This window comes from Diabrotica undecimpunctata, chromosome 2, assembly GCF_040954645.1.
Source record: "Diabrotica undecimpunctata isolate CICGRU chromosome 2, icDiaUnde3, whole genome shotgun sequence".
Taxonomy (NCBI): domain Eukaryota; kingdom Metazoa; phylum Arthropoda; class Insecta; order Coleoptera; family Chrysomelidae; genus Diabrotica; species Diabrotica undecimpunctata.
In genome coordinates this window covers 162,281,309-162,308,370 of record NC_092804.1, presented here as the reverse complement: position 1 = coordinate 162,308,370, position 27,062 = coordinate 162,281,309, and the positions used below count along the sequence as shown (strand labels likewise).

Sequence of the window (27,062 nt, the reverse complement as noted above, 5' to 3'; positions counted from 1 at the left end):
CATAAAACTGTAAACATATTATTTCTAATTCTATTCTATTCTAGTAAGTTCGCCGCTCAGCTGAAAAACATGTCTGCCTTCCATCCTTTTCGAGAGGGTCGCCGTCTGAATTAGAAGGGATTCTCGATTAACGGTATTTTATATTTAAAGAGGGAATTTTGTTGAAAACAGTTAGTTCTAGTTCTAGTTTTGAATATCGAGTTTAAATTGTAAGCCGGAAATAAATATAAATAAATATTGTGAAATAAATTAGTGAATATTGTAATAATTAGATTTAATAAAAATACTACAATATAACATAAGCTGCTTCCTATTAATGGTATTTGCTAGGTGCTATTTCCCACGTTTATCTTCTACAAATTATATTTCATTGTCTTCAAGCATTGCCTTCCTCTTGTTCTTGCTCCTGTTGTGCCCATTCTTAATGCATATTCAAGGAGTGTAATCTTCAGCATTCTCGTTTAATGTATTCTCTCTACATGGTCCGTGGTTACCTTATTATGTAGGATCTAATTTGAGCTGTTATCGAGGGACTGTTAAAAAGATTATTTGTCTAGTTCTGTCATCTTTGATCCATAAATACATTCTTTTTACTTTTTTTATTGGGAATAAGCCACAATTTTACTTTAAAATTTATTTTATTAAATTATTTTGAAGTTTCGATTTCCACATCGGAAATATAATAGGCTGTTCAATTAATTTTGCGGTTCGGTAAGAAAAAAACAATTCAATGGTTTGAAATACACTTTATTATTCAGTATAGTCTCACTGAACATCAATGCACCTGTTCCTATGAGATTCCAATTTATGAATTCTATCCCTGAAGTGAGACTCTGGAAGGGCTGCAAAGTACTCTTCGACAGCTGGTATGACCTCATCATTTGATGAAAACGGTTTTCAGCTGTGACCTTTTTTAGGTATTGAAACAGATGAAAGTCACTAGGGGTCAAATCTGGTGAATACGGTGAATTCTCCAACAATTAGAACTTTAATTATCGGATTTTAGCCATTGTAAAAATGCTGATATGACACGATGCATTGTTCTGAGGAAAAAGATTTTTTTTTCTTCTGAAAACAATTTTTTTTCGGCTTTTTTTCAGTCTTAAAGGTTACAATAATATTCAGAATGTATTGTTTTACTAGCTTGGAAGTAATCCACAAACAAAATTCCTTTCGCATCCCAAAAAACTAATGCTAACACCTTCTTGGCCACGAACTAGTTTCGGAGCCGAAGAACCAGGTTCACACCACTCTTTAGCCTCCCGCTTTAATTCAGGATTATGGTGATAGACCAAGTCTCATCCAAAGTGATGAATCATCGTACAAAATCTACTGTATCCTTTGGAAAACGCTCTATTATTAGCGAATGCGGCACCCATTGTGAACATAGTTTTCTGAATCACAGTACTTCATTCAAAATATTGCTAACACTGCACAATAAGATGCCTAGGGCTTCTACTAAATCTTTTGCAGTCATTTTCCAATACGATATTCTGTATTTTTTCTACGATATCTGCTGTTGTTGCTGTTTTTGGACGTCCTTGACGTGGATCGTCTTTAGGTTTGTACGACCAGGTTTAACTTCAGCAACGCATCTTTCTACTCTACACAGATTCATCACAAGGTTATAGAACAAATAATGGAGACAAAATAGCTAGAGATTACACTGTCCAGCGATGGAGGTGTGAAGAGAGAAGTGAGATCAAGTTTAAAAGGCCAATAGATTGGCAGAATATATTCATAATATGTTAAAATTGAAGAATTATCACTTTTCAATTAACATTGAAATTAAATTAAGAATTTATAAAGCCAAAATATAACGTAGGAATCAGAAAGAAGACCCGATGCAGAAACACATAGAGGTTATTAGAAACTACAATAAGAAAACTGAGAAGAATTACATGAAAGACCCTAAGAGATCGAATGGGAAGTAAATAAATCGAAGGAAAATGTAATTTACAGGAAATAAACGAGTGGACACTAAACAAACAAAAGAAATAGAATAATTACATAAGTAGAGTAATGACCACATTGGTCAAGATAGTAAGAAAAAAGTGAACAAATTGTACCGCATTCGATGAGGTGACAACCTTCCATAGATACATCGATGTGCCAATAAATCTTACACAGAAAAAGAATAAATAATAAAAATAACTAACGATTGAGAATATTTGCAAATATTTCTACTGCTAGAGCAACATACCAAAAGTGTGATGAATAAAACGATCAGCAACCACTTTTATAATTAATTTGTTCTCCTAATTATGCAACAATAGGTTTAATTACACCGCACGTCAAATATTTGTTTAGATACAACTTAACCTATACTCACAAGCATAATCGAAATGCGCCGACGTTTCAACTTCTTCTTCCTAAAATAACCGTACTCCTGCTTTTTCCTGAACAATTTCAGATGCACTTCACCGTTCGTTTCACTCTTTTTGAAAAGATTCCAAATATGATACATTTTTTTTTGTTTTGTCGATCACAAGCGGATATTTCCCTCTGACTGGAAGGTATTACTCGCACGGAATCATATGACAAGGACACAATAATTAAAAATTTAAAAACAATTGATAAGAAATTTATTTAACGCTCGCTAAAATAAAGTAAACTAAAGTACTACGCGTTTTAAAAATGTATCAACGCACAGGTAGGTGTATAACTATGCAATTCCCATTAATTCAGCAAATATAAGATAATTGTGCGATATACTAATTAAAAAATTAAGATACAGGGAAATACTAGGAGCATCTTAGTGAAAATTCGAATTTTACCAGAAAATCAGTCATTTAATAAATTAAGCACATTCAAGTACCCACAAAAAACATTAACGCACCGATACACAATGTTTAAACGAAACTTTAAAACTAGCAGTTGCAGGTGATTGATTTAATATTTACATGTTTACATGGTAATAGGAAAATATTATTAAATTATATTTGAAAAATATGTTCCTGCATATAAAGAAAAAAAGGGTTCAACGAAATTTCTGTGTATTATTGATATTAAATGAAATTGATTAGTAGTGAGTATTTTCACGTCTTCTTTGAATTTCAGCATAAGATCATTAACCTAATATACAATCATTCGGATCGTCGTTGGAAATTTCAACAGAAAGGCTGTTTATTTATAAGGGCTGTTCTTCTAATACTAACAAAGGAAAACTCGAAAAAGTATGAGAAATACAGATCTTTCAGTCTAGTAAACCGTCTACCCGTCTAGTTTTACAGTCTAAAATTTATAATAACTATTACTAACCTGCGGAAGAAACACAATTAAGTTTTAAGACTGGTTTAGAAATGGGAGCAGATGTTTCAATACGTTATACTCTATAAAAAGACCTTTGATAAGGTAAAATACACGATACACATTAATATTCTAAAATAAGATAAAATAGATAGGAAGAACCTAAAAGTTTATTCAAACATCTACCGCAAACAAACAGCGAACATAAAAATGGAGAATGCGATAACTAATTTAATTACTATTGAAGCAGAAGTACTACAGGGTTGCGTTCTGTCCCCTTTACTGTTCAATATATATTCGGAGTAACTTATCAATAAAGATTATGAACAACACAACAAGCGGCATAAAAGTAAATGGTAATAAATTTACGATACGCGGATGATACAGTAATGTTGGAAAACACACTACTACTGATCAAAAAAATAGTAAAAATTTGTAAAGAATTTAAAATTGTAAAAAATTTTCGGTTATTTTCTTGAACAAGGTCTCGGCACGATTTCACTATTCATTCTCAAGTCTCGAAGTTATAAACGTAAAAAACTTAAAAAAAGGTAACACCGTCTCTAGGATGGTAAAAAATTGAAAATTAATTGGGCTTTACTTTGTAAACGATTTTTGTAACGCCATCCGTTTTCAAGATAAACGGCGTTGAAGAAAAAAAGTGTTACAACATTTTATACGATTTTGCCGAAACAACTAGCAACATTGTAATGAAATTTTATACGAATACGTTTTGGAAGCTGATACATTCCATGAATTTGTTTTTATATCTGACTCTCATAGAGGGCGTTAGTGACAAGGTTCGTACCAAATATTATTCAACATAACTTTTTAAGGGTATAATTATTAATCAAAATTCCAAGTGAACTCAAACATCATAAAATTTTACACCAAAAAGGTAACCTTGGTAAAACTCGATACTGTGTACCGTTTTCGGAATATTTTGATTTGAAAATTATGAAGTAATTAGCGATGCTGGTATAAAGTACCTAATAATAAAGTTATTACATAAAACAATTACAAGAAGAAAATTAAAATAAAAACTAAGAACATAAAATAAAATTCAATTAGAGTAAGTGTTCAAAATGTTCTACGTTTTAACGAATACACAAGTCTATCCTTTTTCCTAAAGAATCCATTAATCTTCTAAACGGTTGGAGATCAGCTATGATGTCATTAAAGTGACGTTGAATTCTGTCTTCCAATTCTTGATGTGAATTTACCCCTGTAGCATAGACTTTTTCCTTGCCATACGACTAAACAATGTAGTCCAAAGGATTAAAATCGCATGACCGATAAGGCTAATGAATCGAAGCTTCTATACGTCTACCAATCCATCGATTCAAAAAATGGTTATTCAACCAATTACGATACATTCTATCAAAGTTCGGTGGAGCTCCATCGTGCATAAAAAATAAAGATCTTCGCTCGTTTAGCGTTAAATCTTCTAATATCTCGAATAAGTGATTGTTTAAAAAATCAAGATACATCACCATTTAAATTTCAAGGTAGGTAAAATATGATAACCTATAGTTTATTACCTAAATTTGCTGCCCAAACATTAACTAACTTTAAATGTGTGTTGGTAACGTGATACCATTTTGACTAGTGGATTTTCATCACACCAGTAGTGTGCATTATAGGAGTTAAAGATACGTTGTCCCGAAAAAATGGCCCCGTCCGTAAAAAGAATGCATTTCGATAAATTTGGATTGAGGGCTGCCCTTTTTGCAATGTATCACAAAAATTAACTCTAACTCGTAAAGTTAGAGTCTGAAAAAAGCTCTTGGACTTGTCTGTAATGATAAGGATGTAGCTGCTGCTTTTGAAGTATCCGCCAAGTACATGAAGAAGACGTATTTGTTTGTCTTGCCATATTCCTAACGCAAACTGTTAGATCTTGATCAAATAAATTTAAAATAATATTTTCTTTATTAATTGTTCTTGTTGTTCATGGTCTACCGGAATTTATTTTATTTGGTCTCACATTCCCAGTTTCTTTGGTTCACATTCCCAGTTCCTTTAAAGAAACTTTTCTGCATAACACTTAAAAGATGCACTAAAGTTTCCTAAACACTTACCTAACGTTAATAACATGTCGGTATATTCAACATTTGAGTATATTTTGATTAACAATATCTAATTTTATAAATAACAAGGTTACAAAAATCAAATTACTTTTGACTTATCGTCATACCAATCAATAAATGTCAGTTTCCCATGGCAAATTTAGAGAAAATCGAAATATACCAATTAGAAGTTTATACCAGCATTGTTTATTACTTCATAATTTTCAAATTTAAATATTCCGAAAACGGTACACATTATCCAATTTTATCAAGAGTACCTTTTTGGTGTAAAATTGTATGATGTTTAAGTTGACTTGGAATTTTGATTAATCATTCTACCCCTAAAAAAGTTACGTTGAATAATACTTGGTACGAGCCTTGTAACTAGCGCCCCCTATGAGAAAACTCAGAAATAAAAACAAATTCATGGGATGTATCGACTTCCAAAACGTATTCGTATAAAATTTCATTATAATGTGGCCAGTAAATTCGGCAAAACCGTAAAAAATGTGTAACATTTTTTCTTAAGCGTCCTTTATCTTAAAAACGGATGGCGTTACAAAAATGTTTTACTAAGGGCCCTGTAATACGATTATATCAACAACATTGCCGTTATAACGACATATAAATCAAAATAAAACCAAATTAATGCCGACTAATACAAACACGAGAGGTAATGTTGAACGCAGATTTAATTGTCAATGTCCGAAACTTCGAGGCGGTCGTCTAACCAAGTTAAGACTCTTTGACCGTTTCGTTCTCTATTCTAAGTTCTGTTATTGTTATCATAGACTTAACTAACAAACTTCAGTCTCAAACTACTCGTAGGTATAAGACTGTATAGAACACTGATAGAATTTCACTGATAACAGATTTAAAAGGTGCAATGTATAATAACATATAATACGGAAACCATACCAGAAAAATTAACACCCAAAAGACTAGTGTCAACCAAACAGACAAAAACAAAAAACACTTTTAGATGCAAGATATTAAAAGAAAAAATAATGAGTTAAACACCTTAACGGAATAGGTACATAAGTGGCATGTTTATGAAGATAAAACAAACAATTTGCCTTAAATCAGGAAGGAAGAAGATTATCGATGAATATTTATGTTGCAATATGAACTGGGAAGTAAATATTCGCTACATGGATTCTTACCACATCCTTTTTCGACGCACTGTCGCCGATCTACCTATCAGTATAGTATTCCTAATTTTTATTATTCTCTCTAAAACAGGTTCCCCTTAACATTAAAAAAGTATCATGTTTTTAAAACGGGATAACCACTTACTTTTTTACACCATCAAGATCACCTGGAACAAGTGCCCAATTGCTAAAACTTGAAAGGGGTAAAAGGTTAAAAGGAAGTTTTTGATATAAAAGAGCGATGTATCACCCTATATCTTGTATGAATATATTGTTCTGACTAATTACTATTTGTTTTACAGGATGGAAATAAAAATTAATGAACCTACTCACCAAATTGGTTTTCGGTCATTTGCATGTGTAGTAGTTCCCAAAACCTCAAATAAATCAAAATATTATACCATAAGTTGTTGAATACATTTAAGGATTGTAATCATTATCAAGGTCCGGCGAAATCTTCAGACTTTATAAAATATTCGCTTTTATCATGGACATTTTTAATTAAATTGTTTTAAGTGAAGCTGAATTACTTGCTACATAAGACAACATATTCGTTTACTTGCAGTATAATGGATCTACCTTGCTATTTACTTTTCATTTAGGGTTTGGCTGTTGCTTTTTTTATCTCATTTTTATAATTTTTTTTTAAAATTATTTATCATGTTTTTATTTAACACAAATGTCAAGTGCTTGTTCGATAAATTTGTTGTCATATCACTTATTCATTTACATTATTCTTTCTATAAAAATATCAAAAATAGTCAAACTATGCATTCGTTAAAGGTAGTTAGTTAATTATCTATATTGAAATGATTTTTACAGCGTACTACGCTTTTTCATTCCTAATCGCCACTCTGTTTTGGTAGTCTTCTCCCTAACCTTTCTTTCAGACATCGATACCTTAGCGATGCCCTTCATTCATGTTGTTGCTGGTCTTCCTCGTTCCCGTTTCTCTGTGGGGGTCCAGTCTAATAGTGTGCGTATCATACAAGTTGCTGTTTTTCTATGTCTTCTATTGTATTCCTTGGAACTCCCATTTATCTCGTAATATCGTCATTTCTTGTATGTACTAACTAAGATCGTCTTGCGGCTCAGTACTTAATAGTTTGGCGTTATATTTTTTTGGCTACTTTACGTTACTTTAAGTCCAACGTTTTCTGGCGGCAGTTACCGTCGGGCAGCAGGTGCTGCTGTTTATACCATTGCGGCATAAAACAGTTGAGGTTAGATATTACATAAAAAAATTTGGATTACCAAATACTGCATGAGGACGATTTGTTGTTGTATTATTGATTGAGAAAAAATCCTACATAACCAGTATACTTAAAGAGACTGGAAGAAGGCTCTTATGAAACATTGATCAAAAGATTTAATTCACTTTTTGGGCGATTTTCTTCCAAATATTTTCTTTGAGATTCTCTCTTCTATTTTCTTTTTTAATTTTTATAATTCGCATTTTTGTAGTCGAATAAACAGGGATATTCAGATACTATATCAACAAAACAATATTTTTCTTCGTTTGTCGATACTTCCATGTCGTCCAACTTCATGACCTCACTAACGGCAGTACTGTGTTTGTTCAAGTGTATCTACTGCCGTCGGGCGGCACAGCAACTGACGTTCTGCCGGGCAGCAGTTGCAGTTAGATGTCGGAATCAGTCTCATACAAATTTACTTCAAAGTAGTGATCTGTCGTCTGCAGTCGTTTGTCGGAATCGTACCTTAAGTCGTAGGTAATCGAAGTCGTAGGTACTAGAGCAGTTTGGGAAGGTCAGTTTTATACGTCGCCACATATCTGGGGTTTCGTGTCTAAGAAACTTTGGCTTTTATTCCGTTATGTGTTCTCCAAACTGGTTACTTGGAGTTCGTACCACTGGGCGTCTTCCCGACAAGTTGGTTGTTTGCAGGCGGGACATCCAGGAATTTGCTACGAGATTTTAATCTTTTGGATTTATCGGCTGCATAGAAAGAGTGACTTTCATCAATTATCTGCTTGGTCCGTACCATAAATTCATGATGCCTGCGGCTATTGGAGCTAGCAAAGCTCTATGGAGATTTTCTATTGTAGTTGGCTTCATACAGCCTATCTTTCATTTAGAATGATGTCAATTTTGGGAATGGGAACTTGGGAGTGAAAAGACGTGTTTCTCTGTTTTATCGACTACGAAAGAGCATTTGACCGAGTAAAACATTCAGAACTCATAGAAATTGTAACAAAACATGATACTGTGGTCAAATGGCGTCAATTAAAATAGACGACTGAAATGACAATAAAAAGAAGAAGAAATGACAATAAGAAGAAGAAATTTGTCAAGGCGATTTTATCCACTATTATATAATATAAATACGAAGAATACATAAAAAATTTAAGGTACGTAGACGGCACCGTCATTATTGTGAACAGTCCTGAGGAGAATGACTTCTGAATGTCATAACAAGGGAAGGAGATATTTTAGTGCTCAAAATAAACACAAATATCCCAATACCTAAATAAACACAAACAACCCGTACAAAGATTCCAGTATCTTGGTTACTGAATAACAAACGAGCTCGTATAGAGTGTGCCAGGTCCTCTTGTCAAAGAATGAAGAAATTTCAAATAAACTCTACCTTATTATTGGATATCCGATACCGATCTGAAAGACATTCATTTATTCCATACTCTTATACGGAGTGGAAACATATACCCTCTTACAAGTATGAGGTGGAGAAACGAATTTGAGATGTGGGGTTTTCGAAGGATGCTGGAGATCGGGATAGAGCACGTGACCGACAATGAGGCGTTGAAAAGGATGGGAACCGAGAGAAAACTCCCAAACATTGTAAAACTCTGTAAAAAGAAATTTCCTAGTACATATTTACAGAGAAAAAAAAGTACAACTTCTTACGACTCATGGAAGGAAAAAGAGGTCCAGGAAGAAAAAATGCTCCTGGTTGAATAATGTAAGAGACTGGACAGACATGAACATGGATACAGAGCAATTTGCTGTGATACCAAATGAGATATTTACACAACGAGACAGTCGGAAAGAGTTGTATTCTATGCCAACACTGTTCAAATTTATATTCAGATCAATTGTTCAAAAAAAAAACTTGAAGCTAAATCTCATGGACTGAAAATAAATGGGAAGTTACTCGAAGTAATTAACTATACGGATGAAGCAGTACATAATTCTATCAGATAAAGCAGAGCGGCTCCAAATTTTGATGAATCGTATCCAAGAATTAAGAGGAAATGAGTATGAAAATAGAGGAAAATAAAATAAAATTGTCAGTCTGTAGCTGTAACGAATCATCAAGTACTCAAATTAAATGAAGTATAAATTAAAGAAGCTAACAAATTCACACACTTTGGAACTATCATAATGGACCAACTTAATCCAGGGATAGAAATAAACACGGAATTGGAAATTGGAAATGTGAATACATAGGAGAATGTTAAGGATTTCTTGGATATTTCACAAGACTGTGACTTTCACATTAAATGGACATATTTGGATAATATTTTGAGAAGGGATAGATACAAAATGCTGCAGCTAATTCTCAAATGAAAAATATAATGTTAAAGGGGACATAATAGTGATAGTTAACGTCAGATAATTCTAATATAGCACATAAATACCAAGGATCTAGAAAGATAATATTAAAACTTAAACCACCATTAATTACCTATTCCTGAAAAAATCACTAGTGAGAAAATGATAGGAAAGTAGATGGAAAGGGGTGAGATAAAACTATTCAGAGGAATCTCAGAAAGGTAGAGCAGAAAAAACTGAATACAAATGGAAAAGTAAGACAAAAAAACTGGAACTAGAATTCGAAGATCCAAACAGAACAAATTTCGTAGGAGCATATTAGAATGATTGTAGCAGAAAACAATTTGGAACGTAATACCTAAGATTTTCTTAAATAAATGACCAGCGAATAAAAAACAAAGAGCGCCAAAAAAGGTAATATCGCAATGTCTAAGACCTAAGAATTAGGGAGTTATTGAATCGGGAGAAATACCCGCCAATGGAGAATGGAAAAGAAAAAGTCTACAATTTTATTGTAAATTATATAAAATTATATAATTTTCCATGAAATGTTGAGCAAAAGCATAAAAATGTGTAAATTTTTCATTTAATACTGAAATGTATTTACCTTTACCTTGAAATACATTTTCAAGTATCCCTCCGTATAATTTAACCGTAAGAAATTTATTTCACTGTAGCTGTGAAGCTATAAAATAATAAATATCATAGCAGGATATCTAAATCTAACGTTTATTAAATCATCTATACATTGACCTATCCCACAGAAGGTCAGTGAGTCTTTTTACGTGAAAGTAACACAATAAGGTATCCTGCAAATGAACTCCTAACTCTAGTTCTGTCTGTCTTAAGACACCGAATGATTCTTAGGCCAGTCACTCATGGTTCGGTAATAAAAAAGTCGAATAAAATGGTTGTCACAAAAAGATAGTACAAGACAGGACATTAAATCAGTAATTGCCTATATTATAATTAGGTAGATATCTGAAGTGAAAATACAAGCATATATATATATCGGTTTCAAAACGTCTTGCGTCGTTGTCCGATGCCTAATTTCCACGAATTTCTATCATTCCATTGTTCTTCGGTCAAGTCTCGGGAGCTCATTGCCTTTGTTATTCCCTCCTTCCATGTTCTTTTTGGTCTTCCTCGTTTCTTACGATTTGGTGGTATCCATTTCATGGCGATTTTTGGTAGTCTTGTTTCTGGCATTCTTTGAACATGGCCATACCATATAAGTTGTTTCCTTTCTATGTCTGTTGCCAGTGATCCATCTACCCCCATCCGATTTCTTATTTCATCGTTTCTAATTCTGTCTGCTCTAGATATTCGAAGTGATCGTCTAAATACATCCATTTCTGTTGCTTCGAGTTTTCTTTTATTGCTTTCTGTTAGTCTCCATGTCTCTGTACCATAGGTTAAGCTGGTTTTTATGAGAGATTCATATATATTGTATTTTCGTCTTTTACCAATTTCTGAGCTCCAAAGAACTCCGTTAAGGCATCCAATTGTTCTACGGGCCTGGGTTATTCGTTTTCTAATTTCCCTATTGTCTGTGCCTGTGGTGTCGAAATCAATTCCTAGGTAGGTATATTCAGTGCAGAATGCAATTTCGGTTGTGTCCATCTGAATGTTGGATAGTTCTGCGCCTATTGGGAGATATTTTGTTTTTTGTGTATTGAGTTCTAAACCCCACTTCTTGTATTCTTCCTGTAGTTTTCTGGCCATATATGTCAGGTCTTCTTTATCGTTGGCTATAAGGACTTGATCGTCTGCAAACTGTAGGGTATATAGGCAAGTTTCTCCCAGGTCAATGCCCATTCCTCTGCACTTTCTTTTCCACTGATACAGTGCTTTCGCCACGTAGATTTTAAACAATGTGGGGGATATGCAACACCCCTGCCGGAGTCCCTTGTTTACAGGAAATTTTTTTGAAAGTCTGTTTCCAATTTTTATTCCCGACGTTGATCCTTCATACAGCTGTTTAAGGGCGTTAATTACTGTGTGGTTAATGTTTGTTTCCTGCAAAGCTTTCCATAGCTTTTTAGCGGGTACAGTATCATAGGCCTTCTGAAGGTCTATAAACATAAGGTGGGTTTCTTGATTGGTACTTGATCTTTTTTCTATTATTTGTTTCAAAACAAACACATTATCGGTGCAGCTCCTTCCCGCTCTAAAGCCAGATTGTTCCTCTTCTTCTTGTTCCTTATATTCTTGTTCGATAATGTCTCGAAGTATCCTTCCATATAGGCGACTTAAGGTACTGGTTACTGATATACCTCGATAGTTTGAGCAGTCCAGTTTACTTCCCTTCTTATGTATAGATGATATGAAGGATACTTTCCACTCATGCGGGACTGGTGCACCGTTTAGATATTGGTTTATACACCAGGTTAATCGTTCAAACAGTTTGTTAGTACCGCATTTGATTAGTTCTGCTGGAATTCCCTCCGGACCTGCAGCTCGACCATTTTTTAGTAGTTGTATCGTTTTTATGACAGTCCTCTCATCGATGTTTATCGTTTCTCCCTGTATGTGTATTTCAGTTGGAGACATTTCTCTATATTCCTCTCTGTTTTCTGTTAATAGATTTTCGTAATGTCGGATCCAGTTCTCTGTTGTTATTAATTGTATGTTTGTTTCTCTTTTTTCATTTGATTTAACTTTTGTCAGGAATTTCCACGTCTCTGAGCATTTTCTACCTCCCATATATGTGTCTATCTCTTTGCATTTTTTGTCCCACATTTCTCGTTTAGCTGTGTTTACTAGTTGTCGTGTTCTTTTTTTAATATCTTTGTATTCTTCTCTATCCAACTCCTGTTTTGTATTTAGCCATTTGTGGTATGCTTTTTTCTTCCGAAGTACTAGTTCTTCAATTTCTTGATTCCACCAAAGTTTTTTACTAGCGGAATTAGTTTTTAGTCCAATGGCCTCCTCTGCTGCTTCTTTGATGCTACTCGTTATGTTTTCGTAAATTTGTTCTACTGACTGGTCTTCTATATTATGTAGAAAATACAAGCTCCCGAGTATAAAGGGGTATAGAATGTGGATCGGATCATTACTTACTGAAATCTCGAGATCAAATTGCCTATAAATACACTCATCGTCATGAAAACGGGCACCCTTATAATTTCTGATGAAGTTGCCCTGATTTTTATAATAATAGTTAATATTACACGTATGGTATGACCAGCGCATGCTTGGGACAGGCATGGTAGAAGTATTCGAAACGGGGTACCTGCTTCTCTTACCTTAGATCAACTTAAGTGGATTTTTTAGAGGAATGGGATGCAATTCCATAGAATCAAGTTTTAACTTAATTAGCGTAGCCCCGAAAGAATGAATAATTTGACAATTAAAGAGACAATAAAGATTTTTTAGAAGAATGGCAATAATACATAAAAGCCAAATATGAAGACGAAAAGCCATTCTCCTCCACAGTCCACTACCAAGGAGATTTTTGGCGTCGTCATCCACATCATTTCCCCATCGCTTTCTCAGTATCTTCCAATACGTCTGTTCTCCTGCATTCTTGAATTCAAAAGTGTTTTGGGAAGCCTGTTTTCTTCCATCCTACATACATGGCCTAAACATTGAAGAAGCTGTAGGCGGACATACTGATATAAAGGGGGTTCTTTATATATTATATACTTCATAATTATATCTGATTCGCCACCTGTTGTTCCCATTTATAGGGCCTAGTATTCGTCTCAATACCTTAAACTAATAACTAACCAGTAATGCATTGGTTAGTGATCGGTGTAGTAGTGTCTGGGGCTCGGGAGACTGAGACCTCGGAAGCTCTGAAGAAGGCATCAAAGAGGATGTCGAAAGCTCGGCGCAATGATAATCGACGCGGTTCAACCCGGAAGACTGTTGAGTTTAATATTAATTGTTATATATTATTAATCTCAGCTCTAGATTTAATATATATACCAACATTGACAGGCCTAAATTGTGTAGAGTAAATGGATTACTTGGGAAAACCTTGAAGATATAATTAAATATGAGATTGTGTTTGATTACCGTACACCATAATTAAAGTGTGAAGGTATGTAGTATTAATCTAAGAAAGTGCTTATGAGAAGATTTTTATACCTATTCTTGGATTTTTATATCTTCTTATTACTCATTACAGCACATAATAAAAAAATATAACGACACAAAACAATGGGCAATTTGTAGTTTGCGAATTTTTTAAAAGCAAAGCTGGCGTATTAAAAAATCCAATGGTTTAAAAAACAATTGTTAAAAAGATAGTAATTTTAAAGTTATTAAATCTCTGTTAAGTATATATAAGTTATAAAACAGTTACTCTACACTATGTTGGATACGCACATTCGTAATATTTTCTAGATATAAAAATAGTTGTAAAACATTAATAGCGGAATTTACGCGTGGTATTTAATGGTGATTAAACAATGCAAAATGCAACTCATACATGAAATAGCTGCATAAATATTCACGAATTGTTTTATAGAAAAACCTTGGTGGTGTTTTAAAGTTCACTGTGCTAATAATTTCGGGTTTTTTACTTGTAACATTCTTCTGATCAGTACATACAAAATCATACAAAATAAAATTCATAAAACCAAAATGCCAAATATTCAAAAAAGGGTATATACTTACCTTTACGAAGTCTCCGTAACGAAATGCATTTTTTAACAAATTAATATCGGAACAATTTAATCTTCAAAATCATCCCTACGGGTTTTTGTTATAAAATACAACAGGTTTTAACTTTTATGTAGAGTTTTGATAAACGAAGTAAATTGGTTCAATAATTTCTCAAATTATTCATTTTAAACTCTTAACATTTGAGTAATGCTATTGAAATACGCCTTTCAAACGTTTCCCAAATGTAATAAAAAAGTTTCCAAAAAGAAAATAAAGGATCAAATAAAGTCTCCTCCAATTAAGTCCCAGGAACGCAGAGGAAGAGGCACTGGAGAGAACTGTGTGGCAAGTGGTAAGAGGACTAATGAGGAACTATCCAGCCCAAGCTGTACTCTCTTCTCTAGTTATATGAGATGCCACTGGATAAGAAGCTTAAGTTTGACATGAATGGACCAGAATTGAAGCATAGCGATTTCCGGCAAATTGGAAGATTTCGAGGCTCGTACTACCTCCAAAGGGGGTAGCACGAGCTGACAAGTAGCAGACAAGCAGTCTAGTATCGACCTGTTTGCCTTCTGTTATGCATAGGTAAATTATATGAGAGGTTTCTAAGAGAGCGACTCGACACAGTCCTTAAAGAGTCAGTGCTGCTCTCAGCCAGGCAGAACGGTTTCAGAAATAGCAGGAGTACAGTTGATGCGGTGATGAAAGTCTTCCGGCAGTTGGACAGGATGGGACCAAAAGTGGGCAATTCTATTGCTGCTGAAAAAAAGTAATGAAGCCTTAACGAGAGAGAAGGTGCCCAGATTATTTGATGAATTTGGAAAATTGTGATGGTTGACGTAGCCGCTGAAGTGCCGCACACATCGGTCATAGGACTCACGCCGTGGAACCTGGTATATGACAGGGTTGTGAGCCTACAATACGGAAGGGTGTATCCCCTTTCGCGTTTTCGGATGACTTCGCTATGCTGGTAGTGGCGCAGACGGGAAGGACCTTCGGTGCGCAGCGCACATGCGACAAAATCAAGAGTGGATAAAATGCATGGACTAGATCTAGCTCAAGGGGCGAAGAGAAAGAACGGAATACGATTCAAACGTGCAGTAAATAGAGTGGTTCCAAGATATTTACGTGTAACTCTAAGTCAGAACAAAAGGTGGGGGAGCACGAGATGGGGGTGACTCACGAAGCTGCTGTGAGGGGATCATGCTCAACATCGGAGGGCCTAAATCTGAGGGAAGGATGACCCTTCATTCAGTTGTGCAATCGATCATTCTATACGCGGGGCCTGTCTGGAGTACTGCAGTTTTAACAAAGGCGTACAGAAGGCAGCTCACCCGAGCAGATAGGAGGAGTCTGTTGAATATATACCCCCATCATCAAGTCTAAAATGATACCTTTATCAGTGATTAATAACACTAAAATAATACAATTTTTGTCACCATAAAAACAATATTTTCTAATTTTTTATCAATTATCGAGTACCAATCCAATCCATAAACAAAACAGATTTGGTATAAAAATGCATTTCTATACAGAGCTCCTGTACACCTCTTCTCGGATCATCCAGAAGCCATTGAACATCTACGAGATACATTCCCATTCTAAACCAAAAAGCATCGCTTTACTATTCTCTAACCTTAATATTTACGTTATAAAAAAGATCATGAATCTTACATTATAAATTGATATATTAATGTGTGCTTTTAGATTCGAATATCCATATGGTTCCAATATGCCCAAATCATGCTACAAACGGTGCAAGTAGGTGCATGTCAGATAAACAATAGCTTCCATGCATAGAAAACCATATGCCATTAAAAACAATTTTTTGGTAAGTTGTTTACTATAAGATATCAAGCCATCACTAAAATACTTTATTTAATTATTGACTAATAAAACAGTGTGAAGACACTTTATCTAGAACAAGTTGTGACATACTCAGAGATATAAAAACTATTTGATTACTGATAATTATTAAGATAAAAAAACTAAATCAGAAGATATACACTTAGAATATCTTCTGAAAAAAGTAAAAATTATTAAATGAGAATTAATAAACAAACGTTGGGATACGCTATTAAAGGCAATGATCATTTTGAGAACCAGAGATAGAGAAAATCAATAAATAATGCCCATTAATAATAATAGCTCTATGTGCTAACCGATATGGGGACTCGTCTAAGTTGGTCGGCTATGTGGATGGAAATCACAGAAAAATTTTGCTAAGTTAGTGGTGAAACAAAGTTTTGAAGGCTTGGTGCAGCGGAAAAATTACGTTGAGAGATAAAAGGATCGTTTAGTCACAGTAGACTATCAATTCTGTAGCTTCTTGTAAGATAAGAATGGACCAGGAATAAAAAAAAATCTAATTCATCTGGAAACTGTAGTACTGAACCTACAGACTGTTTGCGAAGATAAAGAGGAACTATGAAAAGCAGTCAGGAAAATCATGATGAAGCTCAGCAAAGCTAAAAAGGTCCAGCGAAGGAGAACGGACGGCGCAAGGAAGAAAAATTTAAGCACTTGTTGAAACAATATCTAGAACCAAATATGGCACTACAGCTATTTTTAAAATCTGGAAGCTATAAATATAGATATAGACGAGGTGTACACAAAAGATCTTTCAGGTCTTAGACCGGCACTTTAGCTCTACCAGATGAAACTAGTCCTTTGAAATTACAATATACAATCCAAATGTCTGAATACCAACAGAATACAGATATTGTAAGAACAATTCACTTGTCCCATCAGAAACGGATTTAGAATCAAAAACTAACTAAAAAAAGGACGGTGTGTGGTTTCTAATGCAGTCTATTGGGTGTAAACAAGGTAATGGAAGGTAAGTATATAAATTATGTGAACACTAGATGGCAATCCACAAATAATAGAAAGAATGCCATCTAACAAGTTACTAAATTGTACCTGTATCTATTTTCTTTTAATCAAACATCAAAAAGTTGTTTTGAATGGCAAGTACCCTCTACATGAGCAACTAAAAAAAGTAAGAGATATTAAAAACAGCCTCCATTTGCAAAGGCCGCCTACCTCTATAATCAGTGGCTCTACCAACTTATTGTCCGTTATCCTAGTGACCACAGTTTCGGTAAAGGTACTCTTGGTAATGGTCTCGGTGACTCGCCCCGGCCCCTTCGGCGAAGGGGGCAATTCGATAGGCGGTTCCGGCCGTTTTATCGTGACCGTCGTAACGGAATTCGCGTGACTATCATACCCGGTAGGAGTAGTCGCGGTGGGAGTAGGTGAGGTTTTGGCGGGAGGGGGCTTTTTAAGGAAATGGGGTGGTATCATCGCCTGGAACTCTTCGCTTGTGATGGGCCTCGCAAATACCTGGGTGTCATCCTCTAGGGAGGAATTCGAAGAGGTTTTCTTGTGGTTGGTTTGTGGCTTGGCGCTGGAAGCGGTTTGAGCTGTAGGATTGATTGTAGCCGTAGACGAATCACTGGAAGCAGAGTTGATACGACGAGGCGCTGGCTTAGGGACTTCTCTCGTTGAGCTGTGATCTATACCGTTTGTTTTGGGCGTTTCTTGGAACACCTGGGTTGGCGTTGGAGGCTTTACTGGCTCTGGAGATTCAGAAGTCTGCAACAAAAAAAAATGAATTAACTTTATGTACGGTAGATTTTGTGGAAAAAAAAAGGAAATTGATAGACGTATTTATTTAATTGGATATATTTTTTTATAACCCTACGGGTAAAACTTAATGTGATATGCGGCATACCCCTTTAAATTTGGGCTTCTACAAAAAAAAAATGATCGCTTTTTGGATTTTTTTTAGTTTACCCAAAAAATTTAAGCCATTTCGCCATTTAAGCGAGTTCGAAAAAGGGCGCTTTGTATGCATGAAAAAGGCCGGTTTTGGTTTACGGGAAATTTCACAAAGAGTTGAAGCTAATACATCAACGGTGTTAAGAGTTTGGAGGAGGTGGTCCAACGTTGAGACTTGTCGACATCGTGCAGGGGTTTGGGCGTCCTAGAATATTACAAGGCCGTGAATTGCGCCATCTTCGACTTGTTGCTCTCAGAAATAGAGGGGACAGTGTACATCAAGTAAGAGATGATTTAGTTGCAGCTACAGGAAGGGTAGTCTCAAAAAGAACAGTTAATCAAAGATTACTTGGAATGGGACTAAGAGCTTACCGTAGAAGAGAGACGAAATATAGACTTGGCTGTTGAACGTCACCAAATACGGCCTAATACTAAATTGCAAGAAAACAAAAATAATGATCATTAGTAAGAACACCAACATAAACGCCCAAATTACAAGATATGGTATTTGTGCTGCAATATTAAGGATACTTGGGACCATAACTACGAAATAAAAACTCGTATTGAAAAAGCCAGAAGCTCCTTCAATAGCCTTAGGAAGATTCTCTGCAACTTATCTTTTAGTATTAATATGCATAAGAATTCTTAGATGTTACGTCTTTAGTGTCCTCCTCTATGGAGTAGAAAGCTGGAGCTTTACAGAAGATGCCATAAAACGATTAGAGGCATTTGAAATGTGGTGCTACCGACGTTTCTACAGTTGATTCTACAAGGCAAGATTGAGGGTAAGAGAGGCCCTGGACGTAGACGTATATCCTGGCTGGCCAATCTTAGGAAGTGGACTGGTCTAACGTCAACTATCTATTTCGAGCTGCTGTGAATAGGATAATATGGGTGAATGTGGTCGCCAACATCTCCAGAAGACAACATTTAGAAGAAGTTGAACGTCATATAGTAAGACAACCAAGTACGGGATGCTATATGTTTAGAAAGTCACCTCGAGGATATATTGGTGAAGTACTGCAACTGGGTTACATCCCTACCTACAAACCATTCCAAATGCGACCGTTCAACAAGATAACGCAAGACCTCATATTTTCCGTGAAACCGTTTTTTGATGAAAATGACGGTGCAAATTTGTTTATAATGTTATCAAATAATAAGAATATTATAATGTATACTTCCATAAATAAAAATATATTTGTCCTTTTACAGTGGTGTTAAAAAGTCCTGCATCACCTAAGCGCCTTATAGTTTTTGAGGTTAAACACAAGTTTTTTTGTATATTTTAGCTAACTCATTTTAAGGTTGTGCTTGTAATTAGCATTATCGGTATACTTACTAATTTTGTTTTAATTACTAGCTGCAAATTCTACAGAAAAGATTAAAATAATCTGATTGAAGGGACTTCAAGAAAAAATTATGAGGTGATAATTAAGTCGTTAAAGTAGGTACTATTGAATTGAATCTACTAGTAGTTACTATAACACATTTATTCGCTCTTTGATTTTTGATAAAAATGTCAAAATGTCATCCCAGACCAAACAAACTAAATTATTGGAAGAAAAAACGTTTTGAAATTATTTTTCACCATAAAAATGACAAATCCAGTCGCGAAATAGCATCCGGAGTAAACTGTAATCAATCTACAGTAATTAGAGTCATTAAGAAGTATGCTGAACAAGGAAAAATCGACGACAGACCGCGTAGTGGCCGACCAAAGAAAGCTTCTGTTCGGAATGACGCTGCGTTAAGAAGAACAAGGCTGGCAGACAGAAGCTTTAATTCCACCCAATTGACGAAGCTGTGGTCTGAATCTACAGGTGTAAGCGTGTGCACTTCCACTGTGAGAAAAAGACTGCTTAGTTTTGGAATTAGGGGATGTAAGGCACGGAAGAAACCACTGCTTTCAGGAAAGCAAAGATTGTACCGTTTGAAATGGGCCAAGGAACATCGAATCTGGATAGCAGAGCAGTCGCAGAGTGTACTGTTTAGTGATGAATCCACTTTCAATATTAATAATCATGCTTGAACTGCCTACGTCAGAAGATTTCCTGGTGAATAATTTTCTCCAAAATGTGTTTTTCCCACAATTAAACATCCAACCTCCGTTATGATATGGGGTTGCATGTCCGCTCGAGGAATTGGTCGCCTACACGTTGTCTGTGGGATGATGAATGCTACCAAATACATTGAGGTGCTACAGAATAAGATGCTGCGTAGTTGAAAAAACCTGTTTAGCGAAGAAAAATTTATTTTTTAGGATGATAATGCTCCTTGCCATAGAGCAAAATTGGTTAAAGCTTGGATGGAGAGTAATGAAATTGATAGGATGGACTAGCCAGCGCAATCCCTGGACCTCAATCCCATCGAGAATTTGTGGCAAAGGATATCAAACATCATTTCCAAAGCAAACCCACAAATAAAACGAAATTAATCGAATCTCTAATCCACGCTTGGCATCACTGTATTTCCATGGAGGAATTGTAAAACTTAATAAACTCCATGCCCAAAAGATGTGAACTAGTTATTAAAAACAAGGGCTGGCCAATTAAATATTAAAATGAGTTTAAATTACTTCAATATGATGTACAATATCGTCTTGATGTAAATAGCCTAATTTTTGTAATATTGAATAAAAAATTTTCCAATCTACATTTTTTTATTAATCAAAATTTTTGCCGTGTTTTCATTTTATAATATTGTGTTTAAGTACTTGTTTGATGTAGATAGTAAATGGTTAAAAAATATTTAAGGCAAATGCCTTAAACTTCTATTTTGATGTATTTGCTAAGGTGATCCAGTACTTTTTAACACCACTGTAGGTGTTGGATTTTTTTTGGGCATCAGTATATTTGTAAATTTAGCAGTTTCAGAAATTATATAGTTTCTTGTTGATTTTCTTTATTTAAACTGTTTTCCGTTAGTAACATGTTATATATTCTACGCGTAATAACAATAATAGTTCCAAGAAAATAGCACATGAAAAAAAGAGAAAGATTTATTATTTTTAAAAGAGACAAAATAAAAATATTATTTTCAAAGAGATTTTTAGATTTTATTGTAGAATCGTTTTCAGATTTCTTTTTTATCGCAGTGTCAGAGCAATATATATCGATAGAAAGGAGACTAATTTCAGCAGGAACTTGAATAAGTTGAACTTAGCGTCCAATAACGTGATATTTGATGAGAATCAGGCAAAGCAAATATGTCAGATAAGTGGTAGTATAATACATCTACAGACTCCAATCGATTTCTGGATATATGATATTGAATGCGCCCTCTTCGTGAAATCAACTACAAATCATTTATACCGAGCCGTTAAATTTTACCAAACAATATTATTAAAAATATATAATTTTAAGTCACTTGAAATAAAAAAATGAAAAAACGGAAACATTAATATTGGTAAGAAGTAGTTTTAAAATTATTACAACACAAAACTGTTGTGTTTTCTTTTGGTATAAACAGATTGTACTATTTTTCTTTGATTTTTAATGTACTAATAGACCACCTTTTACGTAATCTTCAACTACTAGTTTTGTACACAACTGTGTTTAATTTCTAAGAAATACCCTTTTTTAATCAAAGAGATTTAACGAAATCGGTTTATGGAAAAATCTACAAAAGTCGCATCCACCAAAAATTAAAGAATATTTAATCACAATTTTTTGACAACTTGTCATGTTGAATACTAAAATGTATTGACGACACTATTAAATTGATTAACAGAATTAAACAAATAATGTTTTGTCAGCGCTCAGTTAGATATTAACCAGTGGCCATACTGACTTCATCGCTCAACCTGAAAGTAGCTTTTCGATTGACTAAGACTCGAAATTCCGCCACCTGCACATACATGGGCTCGAACACAGAATGTATGAATATCGGCGAATTTCCAAATGGAGTCCCAAAATATTACAACCAGAATCCTACAGGTATCTCTAAGAATATTAGAAGCATGGCGTATTAAGTCGAGAATAGCAGTAAATCCCAAGAAGACATAAACAGTGCTGTTCAAGAAAAGGTTTGAGGAAGAGAAGTAACAGCCGGATAGGACACCCATCGGATTGTCAAACAAGGCTAAATACTTAAAGTCACGTAGGACAAAAGACTCACATTCACTCACGCTACGAAGACTGTACAGTAGACAAGGTCTAAGCCAAAATATGAAATCTATCTCTGAGAAGAAATAAAACTAGCCTTTACCTCTTTACCTACGGGTAAAACTTAATGTGATATGCGGCATACCCCTTTAAATTTGGGCTTCTACAAAAAAAAAATGATCGCTTTTTGGATTTTTTTTAGTTTACCCAAAAAATTTAAGCCATTTCGCCATTTAAGCGAGTTCGAAAAAGGGCGCTTTGTATGCATGAAAAAGGCCGGTTTTGGTTTACGGGAAATTTCACAAAGAGTTGAAGCTAATACATCAACGGTGTTAAGAGTTTGGAGGAGGTGGTCCAACGTTGAGACTTGTCGACATCGTGCAGGGGTTTGGGCGTCCTAGAATATTACAAGGCCGTGAATTGCGCCATCTTCGACTTGTTGCTCTCAGAAATAGAGGGGACAGTGTACATCAAGTAAGAGATGATTTAGTTGCAGCTACAGGAAGGGTAGTCTCAAAAAGAACAGTTAATCAAAGATTACTTGGAATGGGACTAAGAGCTTACCGTAGAAGAGAGACGAAATATAGACTTGGCTGTTGAACGTCACCAAATACGGCCTAATACTAAATTGCAAGAAAACAAAAATAATGATCATTAGTAAGAACACCAACATAAACGCCCAAATTACAAGATATGGTATTTGTGCTGCAATATTAAGGATACTTGGGACCATAACTACGAAATAAAAACTCGTATTGAAAAAGCCAGAAGCTCCTTCAATAGCCTTAGGAAGATTCTCTGCAACTTATCTTTTAGTATTAATATGCATAAGAATTCTTAGATGTTACGTCTTTAGTGTCCTCCTCTATGGAGTAGAAAGCTGGAGCTTTACAGAAGATGCCATAAAACGATTAGAGGCATTTGAAATGTGGTGCTACCGACGTTTCTACAGTTGATTCTACAAGGCAAGATTGAGGGTAAGAGAGGCCCTGGACGTAGACGTATATCCTGGCTGGCCAATCTTAGGAAGTGGACTGGTCTAACGTCAACTATCTATTTCGAGCTGCTGTGAATAGGATAATATGGGTGAATGTGGTCGCCAACATCTCCAGAAGACAACATTTAGAAGAAGTTGAACGTCATATAGTAAGACAACCAAGTACGGGATGCTATATGTTTAGAAAGTCACCTCGAGGATATATTGGTGAAGTACTGCAACTGGGTTACATCCCTACCTACAAACCATTCCAAATGCGACCGTTCAACAAGATAACGCAAGACCTCATATTTTCCGTGAAACCGTTTTTTGATGAAAATGACGGTGCAAATTTGTTTATAATGTTATCAAATAATAAGAATATTATAATGTATACTTCCATAAATAAAAATATATTTGTCCTTTTACAGTGGTGTTAAAAAGTCCTGCATCACCTAAGCGCCTTATAGTTTTTGAGGTTAAACACAAGTTTTTTTGTATATTTTAGCTAACTCATTTTAAGGTTGTGCTTGTAATTAGCATTATCGGTATACTTACTAATTTTGTTTTAATTACTAGCTGCAAATTCTACAGAAAAGATTAAAATAATCTGATTGAAGGGACTTCAAGAAAAAATTATGAGGTGATAATTAAGTCGTTAAAGTAGGTACTATTGAATTGAATCTACTAGTAGTTACTATAACACATTTATTCGCTCTTTGATTTTTGATAAAAATGTCAAAATGTCATCCCAGACCAAACAAACTAAATTATTGGAAGAAAAAACGTTTTGAAATTATTTTTCACCATAAAAATGACAAATCCAGTCGCGAAATAGCATCCGGAGTAAACTGTAATCAATCTACAGTAATTAGAGTCATTAAGAAGTATGCTGAACAAGGAAAAATCGACGACAGACCGCGTAGTGGCCGACCAAAGAAAGCTTCTGTTCGGAATGACGCTGCGTTAAGAAGAACAAGGCTGGCAGACAGAAGCTTTAATTCCACCCAATTGACGAAGCTGTGGTCTGAATCTACAGGTGTAAGCGTGTGCACTTCCACTGTGAGAAAAAGACTGCTTAGTTTTGGAATTAGGGGATGTAAGGCACGGAAGAAACCACTGCTTTCAGGAAAGCAAAGATTGTACCGTTTGAAATGGGCCAAGGAACATCGAATCTGGATAGCAGAGCAGTCGCAGAGTGTACTGTTTAGTGATGAATCCACTTTCAATATTAATAATCATGCTTGAACTGCCTACGTCAGAAGATTTCCTGGTGAATAATTTTCTCCAAAATGTGTTTTTCCCACAATTAAACATCCAACCTCCGTTATGATATGGGGTTGCATGTCCGCTCGAGGAATTGGTCGCCTACACGTTGTCTGTGGGATGATGAATGCTACCAAATACATTGAGGTGCTACAGAATAAGATGCTGCGTAGTTGAAAAAACCTGTTTAGCGAAGAAAAATTTATTTTTTAGGATGATAATGCTCCTTGCCATAGAGCAAAATTGGTTAAAGCTTGGATGGAGAGTAATGAAATTGATAGGATGGACTAGCCAGCGCAATCCCTGGACCTCAATCCCATCGAGAATTTGTGGCAAAGGATATCAAACATCATTTCCAAAGCAAACCCACAAATAAAACGAAATTAATCGAATCTCTAATCCACGCTTGGCATCACTGTATTTCCATGGAGGAATTGTAAAACTTAATAAACTCCATGCCCAAAAGATGTGAACTAGTTATTAAAAACAAGGGCTGGCCAATTAAATATTAAAATGAGTTTAAATTACTTCAATATGATGTACAATATCGTCTTGATGTAAATAGCCTAATTTTTGTAATATTGAATAAAAAATTTTCCAATCTACATTTTTTTATTAATCAAAATTTTTGCCGTGTTTTCATTTTATAATATTGTGTTTAAGTACTTGTTTGATGTAGATAGTAAATGGTTAAAAAATATTTAAGGCAAATGCCTTAAACTTCTATTTTGATGTATTTGCTAAGGTGATCCAGTACTTTTTAACACCACTGTAGGTGTTGGATTTTTTTTGGGCATCAGTATATTTGTAAATTTAGCAGTTTCAGAAATTATATAGTTTCTTGTTGATTTTCTTTATTTAAACTGTTTTCCGTTAGTAACATGTTATATATTCTACGCGTAATAACAATAATAGTTCCAAGAAAATAGCACATGAAAAAAAGAGAAAGATTTATTATTTTTAAAAGAGACAAAATAAAAATATTATTTTCAAAGAGATTTTTAGATTTTATTGTAGAATCGTTTTCAGATTTCTTTTTTATCGCAGTGTCAGAGCAATATATATCGATAGAAAGGAGACTAATTTCAGCAGGAACTTGAATAAGTTGAACTTAGCGTCCAATAACGTGATATTTGATGAGAATCAGGCAAAGCAAATATGTCAGATAAGTGGTAGTATAATACATCTACAGACTCCAATCGATTTCTGGATATATGATATTGAATGCGCCCTCTTCGTGAAATCAACTACAAATCATTTATACCGAGCCGTTAAATTTTACCAAACAATATTATTAAAAATATATAATTTTAAGTCACTTGAAATAAAAAAATGAAAAAACGGAAACATTAATATTGGTAAGAAGTAGTTTTAAAATTATTACAACACAAAACTGTTGTGTTTTCTTTTGGTATAAACAGATTGTACTATTTTTCTTTGATTTTTAATGTACTAATAGACCACCTTTTACGTAATCTTCAACTACTAGTTTTGTACACAACTGTGTTTAATTTCTAAGAAATACCCTTTTTTAATCAAAGAGATTTAACGAAATCGGTTTATGGAAAAATCTACAAAAGTCGCATCCACCAAAAATTAAAGAATATTTAATCACAATTTTTTGACAACTTGTCATGTTGAATACTAAAATGTATTGACGACACTATTAAATTGATTAACAGAATTAAACAAATAATGTTTTGTCAGCGCTCAGTTAGATATTAACCAGTGGCCATACTGACTTCATCGCTCAACCTGAAAGTAGCTTTTCGATTGACTAAGACTCGAAATTCCGCCACCTGCACATACATGGGCTCGAACACAGAATGTATGAATATCGGCGAATTTCCAAATGGAGTCCCAAAATATTACAACCAGAATCCTACAGGTATCTCTAAGAATATTAGAAGCATGGCGTATTAAGTCGAGAATAGCAGTAAATCCCAAGAAGACATAAACAGTGCTGTTCAAGAAAAGGTTTGAGGAAGAGAAGTAACAGCCGGATAGGACACCCATCGGATTGTCAAACAAGGCTAAATACTTAAAGTCACGTAGGACAAAAGACTCACATTCACTCACGCTACGAAGACTGTACAGTAGACAAGGTCTAAGCCAAAATATGAAATCTATCTCTGAGAAGAAATAAAACTAGCCTTTAAAACAAGACGAGACTAATAAACAAAATAATTCTACGCATATTGTCTGAAACACCCAACACCAAAAAAAAAAAAAAAGAATATTCAAACTGCACACAATAGAAATCTGAGTGAAGCAGCAAACATTCTCCGATACGTGGCAGAGAGGTTCAT

At 34.7% G+C, this 27,062-nt stretch overlaps 1 protein-coding gene across 7 annotated transcripts in view; it reads right to left on the bottom strand.

Annotated features, from left to right (window-relative positions):
- Positions 1-27,062, bottom strand: part of scrib (scribble planar cell polarity protein) — a 417,253-nt gene that overhangs the window by 82,272 nt on the left and 307,919 nt on the right. For 6 of the 7 annotated variants that reach the window (XR_011950110.1, XM_072523901.1, XM_072523904.1 and 3 more), the window contains one exon: positions 17,668-18,219. Coding sequence is in view for 6 of the 7 variants with exons in the window: in XM_072523901.1 (XP_072380002.1) it covers positions 17,668-18,219 (552 nt within the window). In the remaining variant the exon portion in view is untranslated. The remainder of the gene's footprint in view (positions 1-17,667; positions 18,220-27,062) is intronic. The other variant, XM_072523905.1, reaches the window with a different exon arrangement.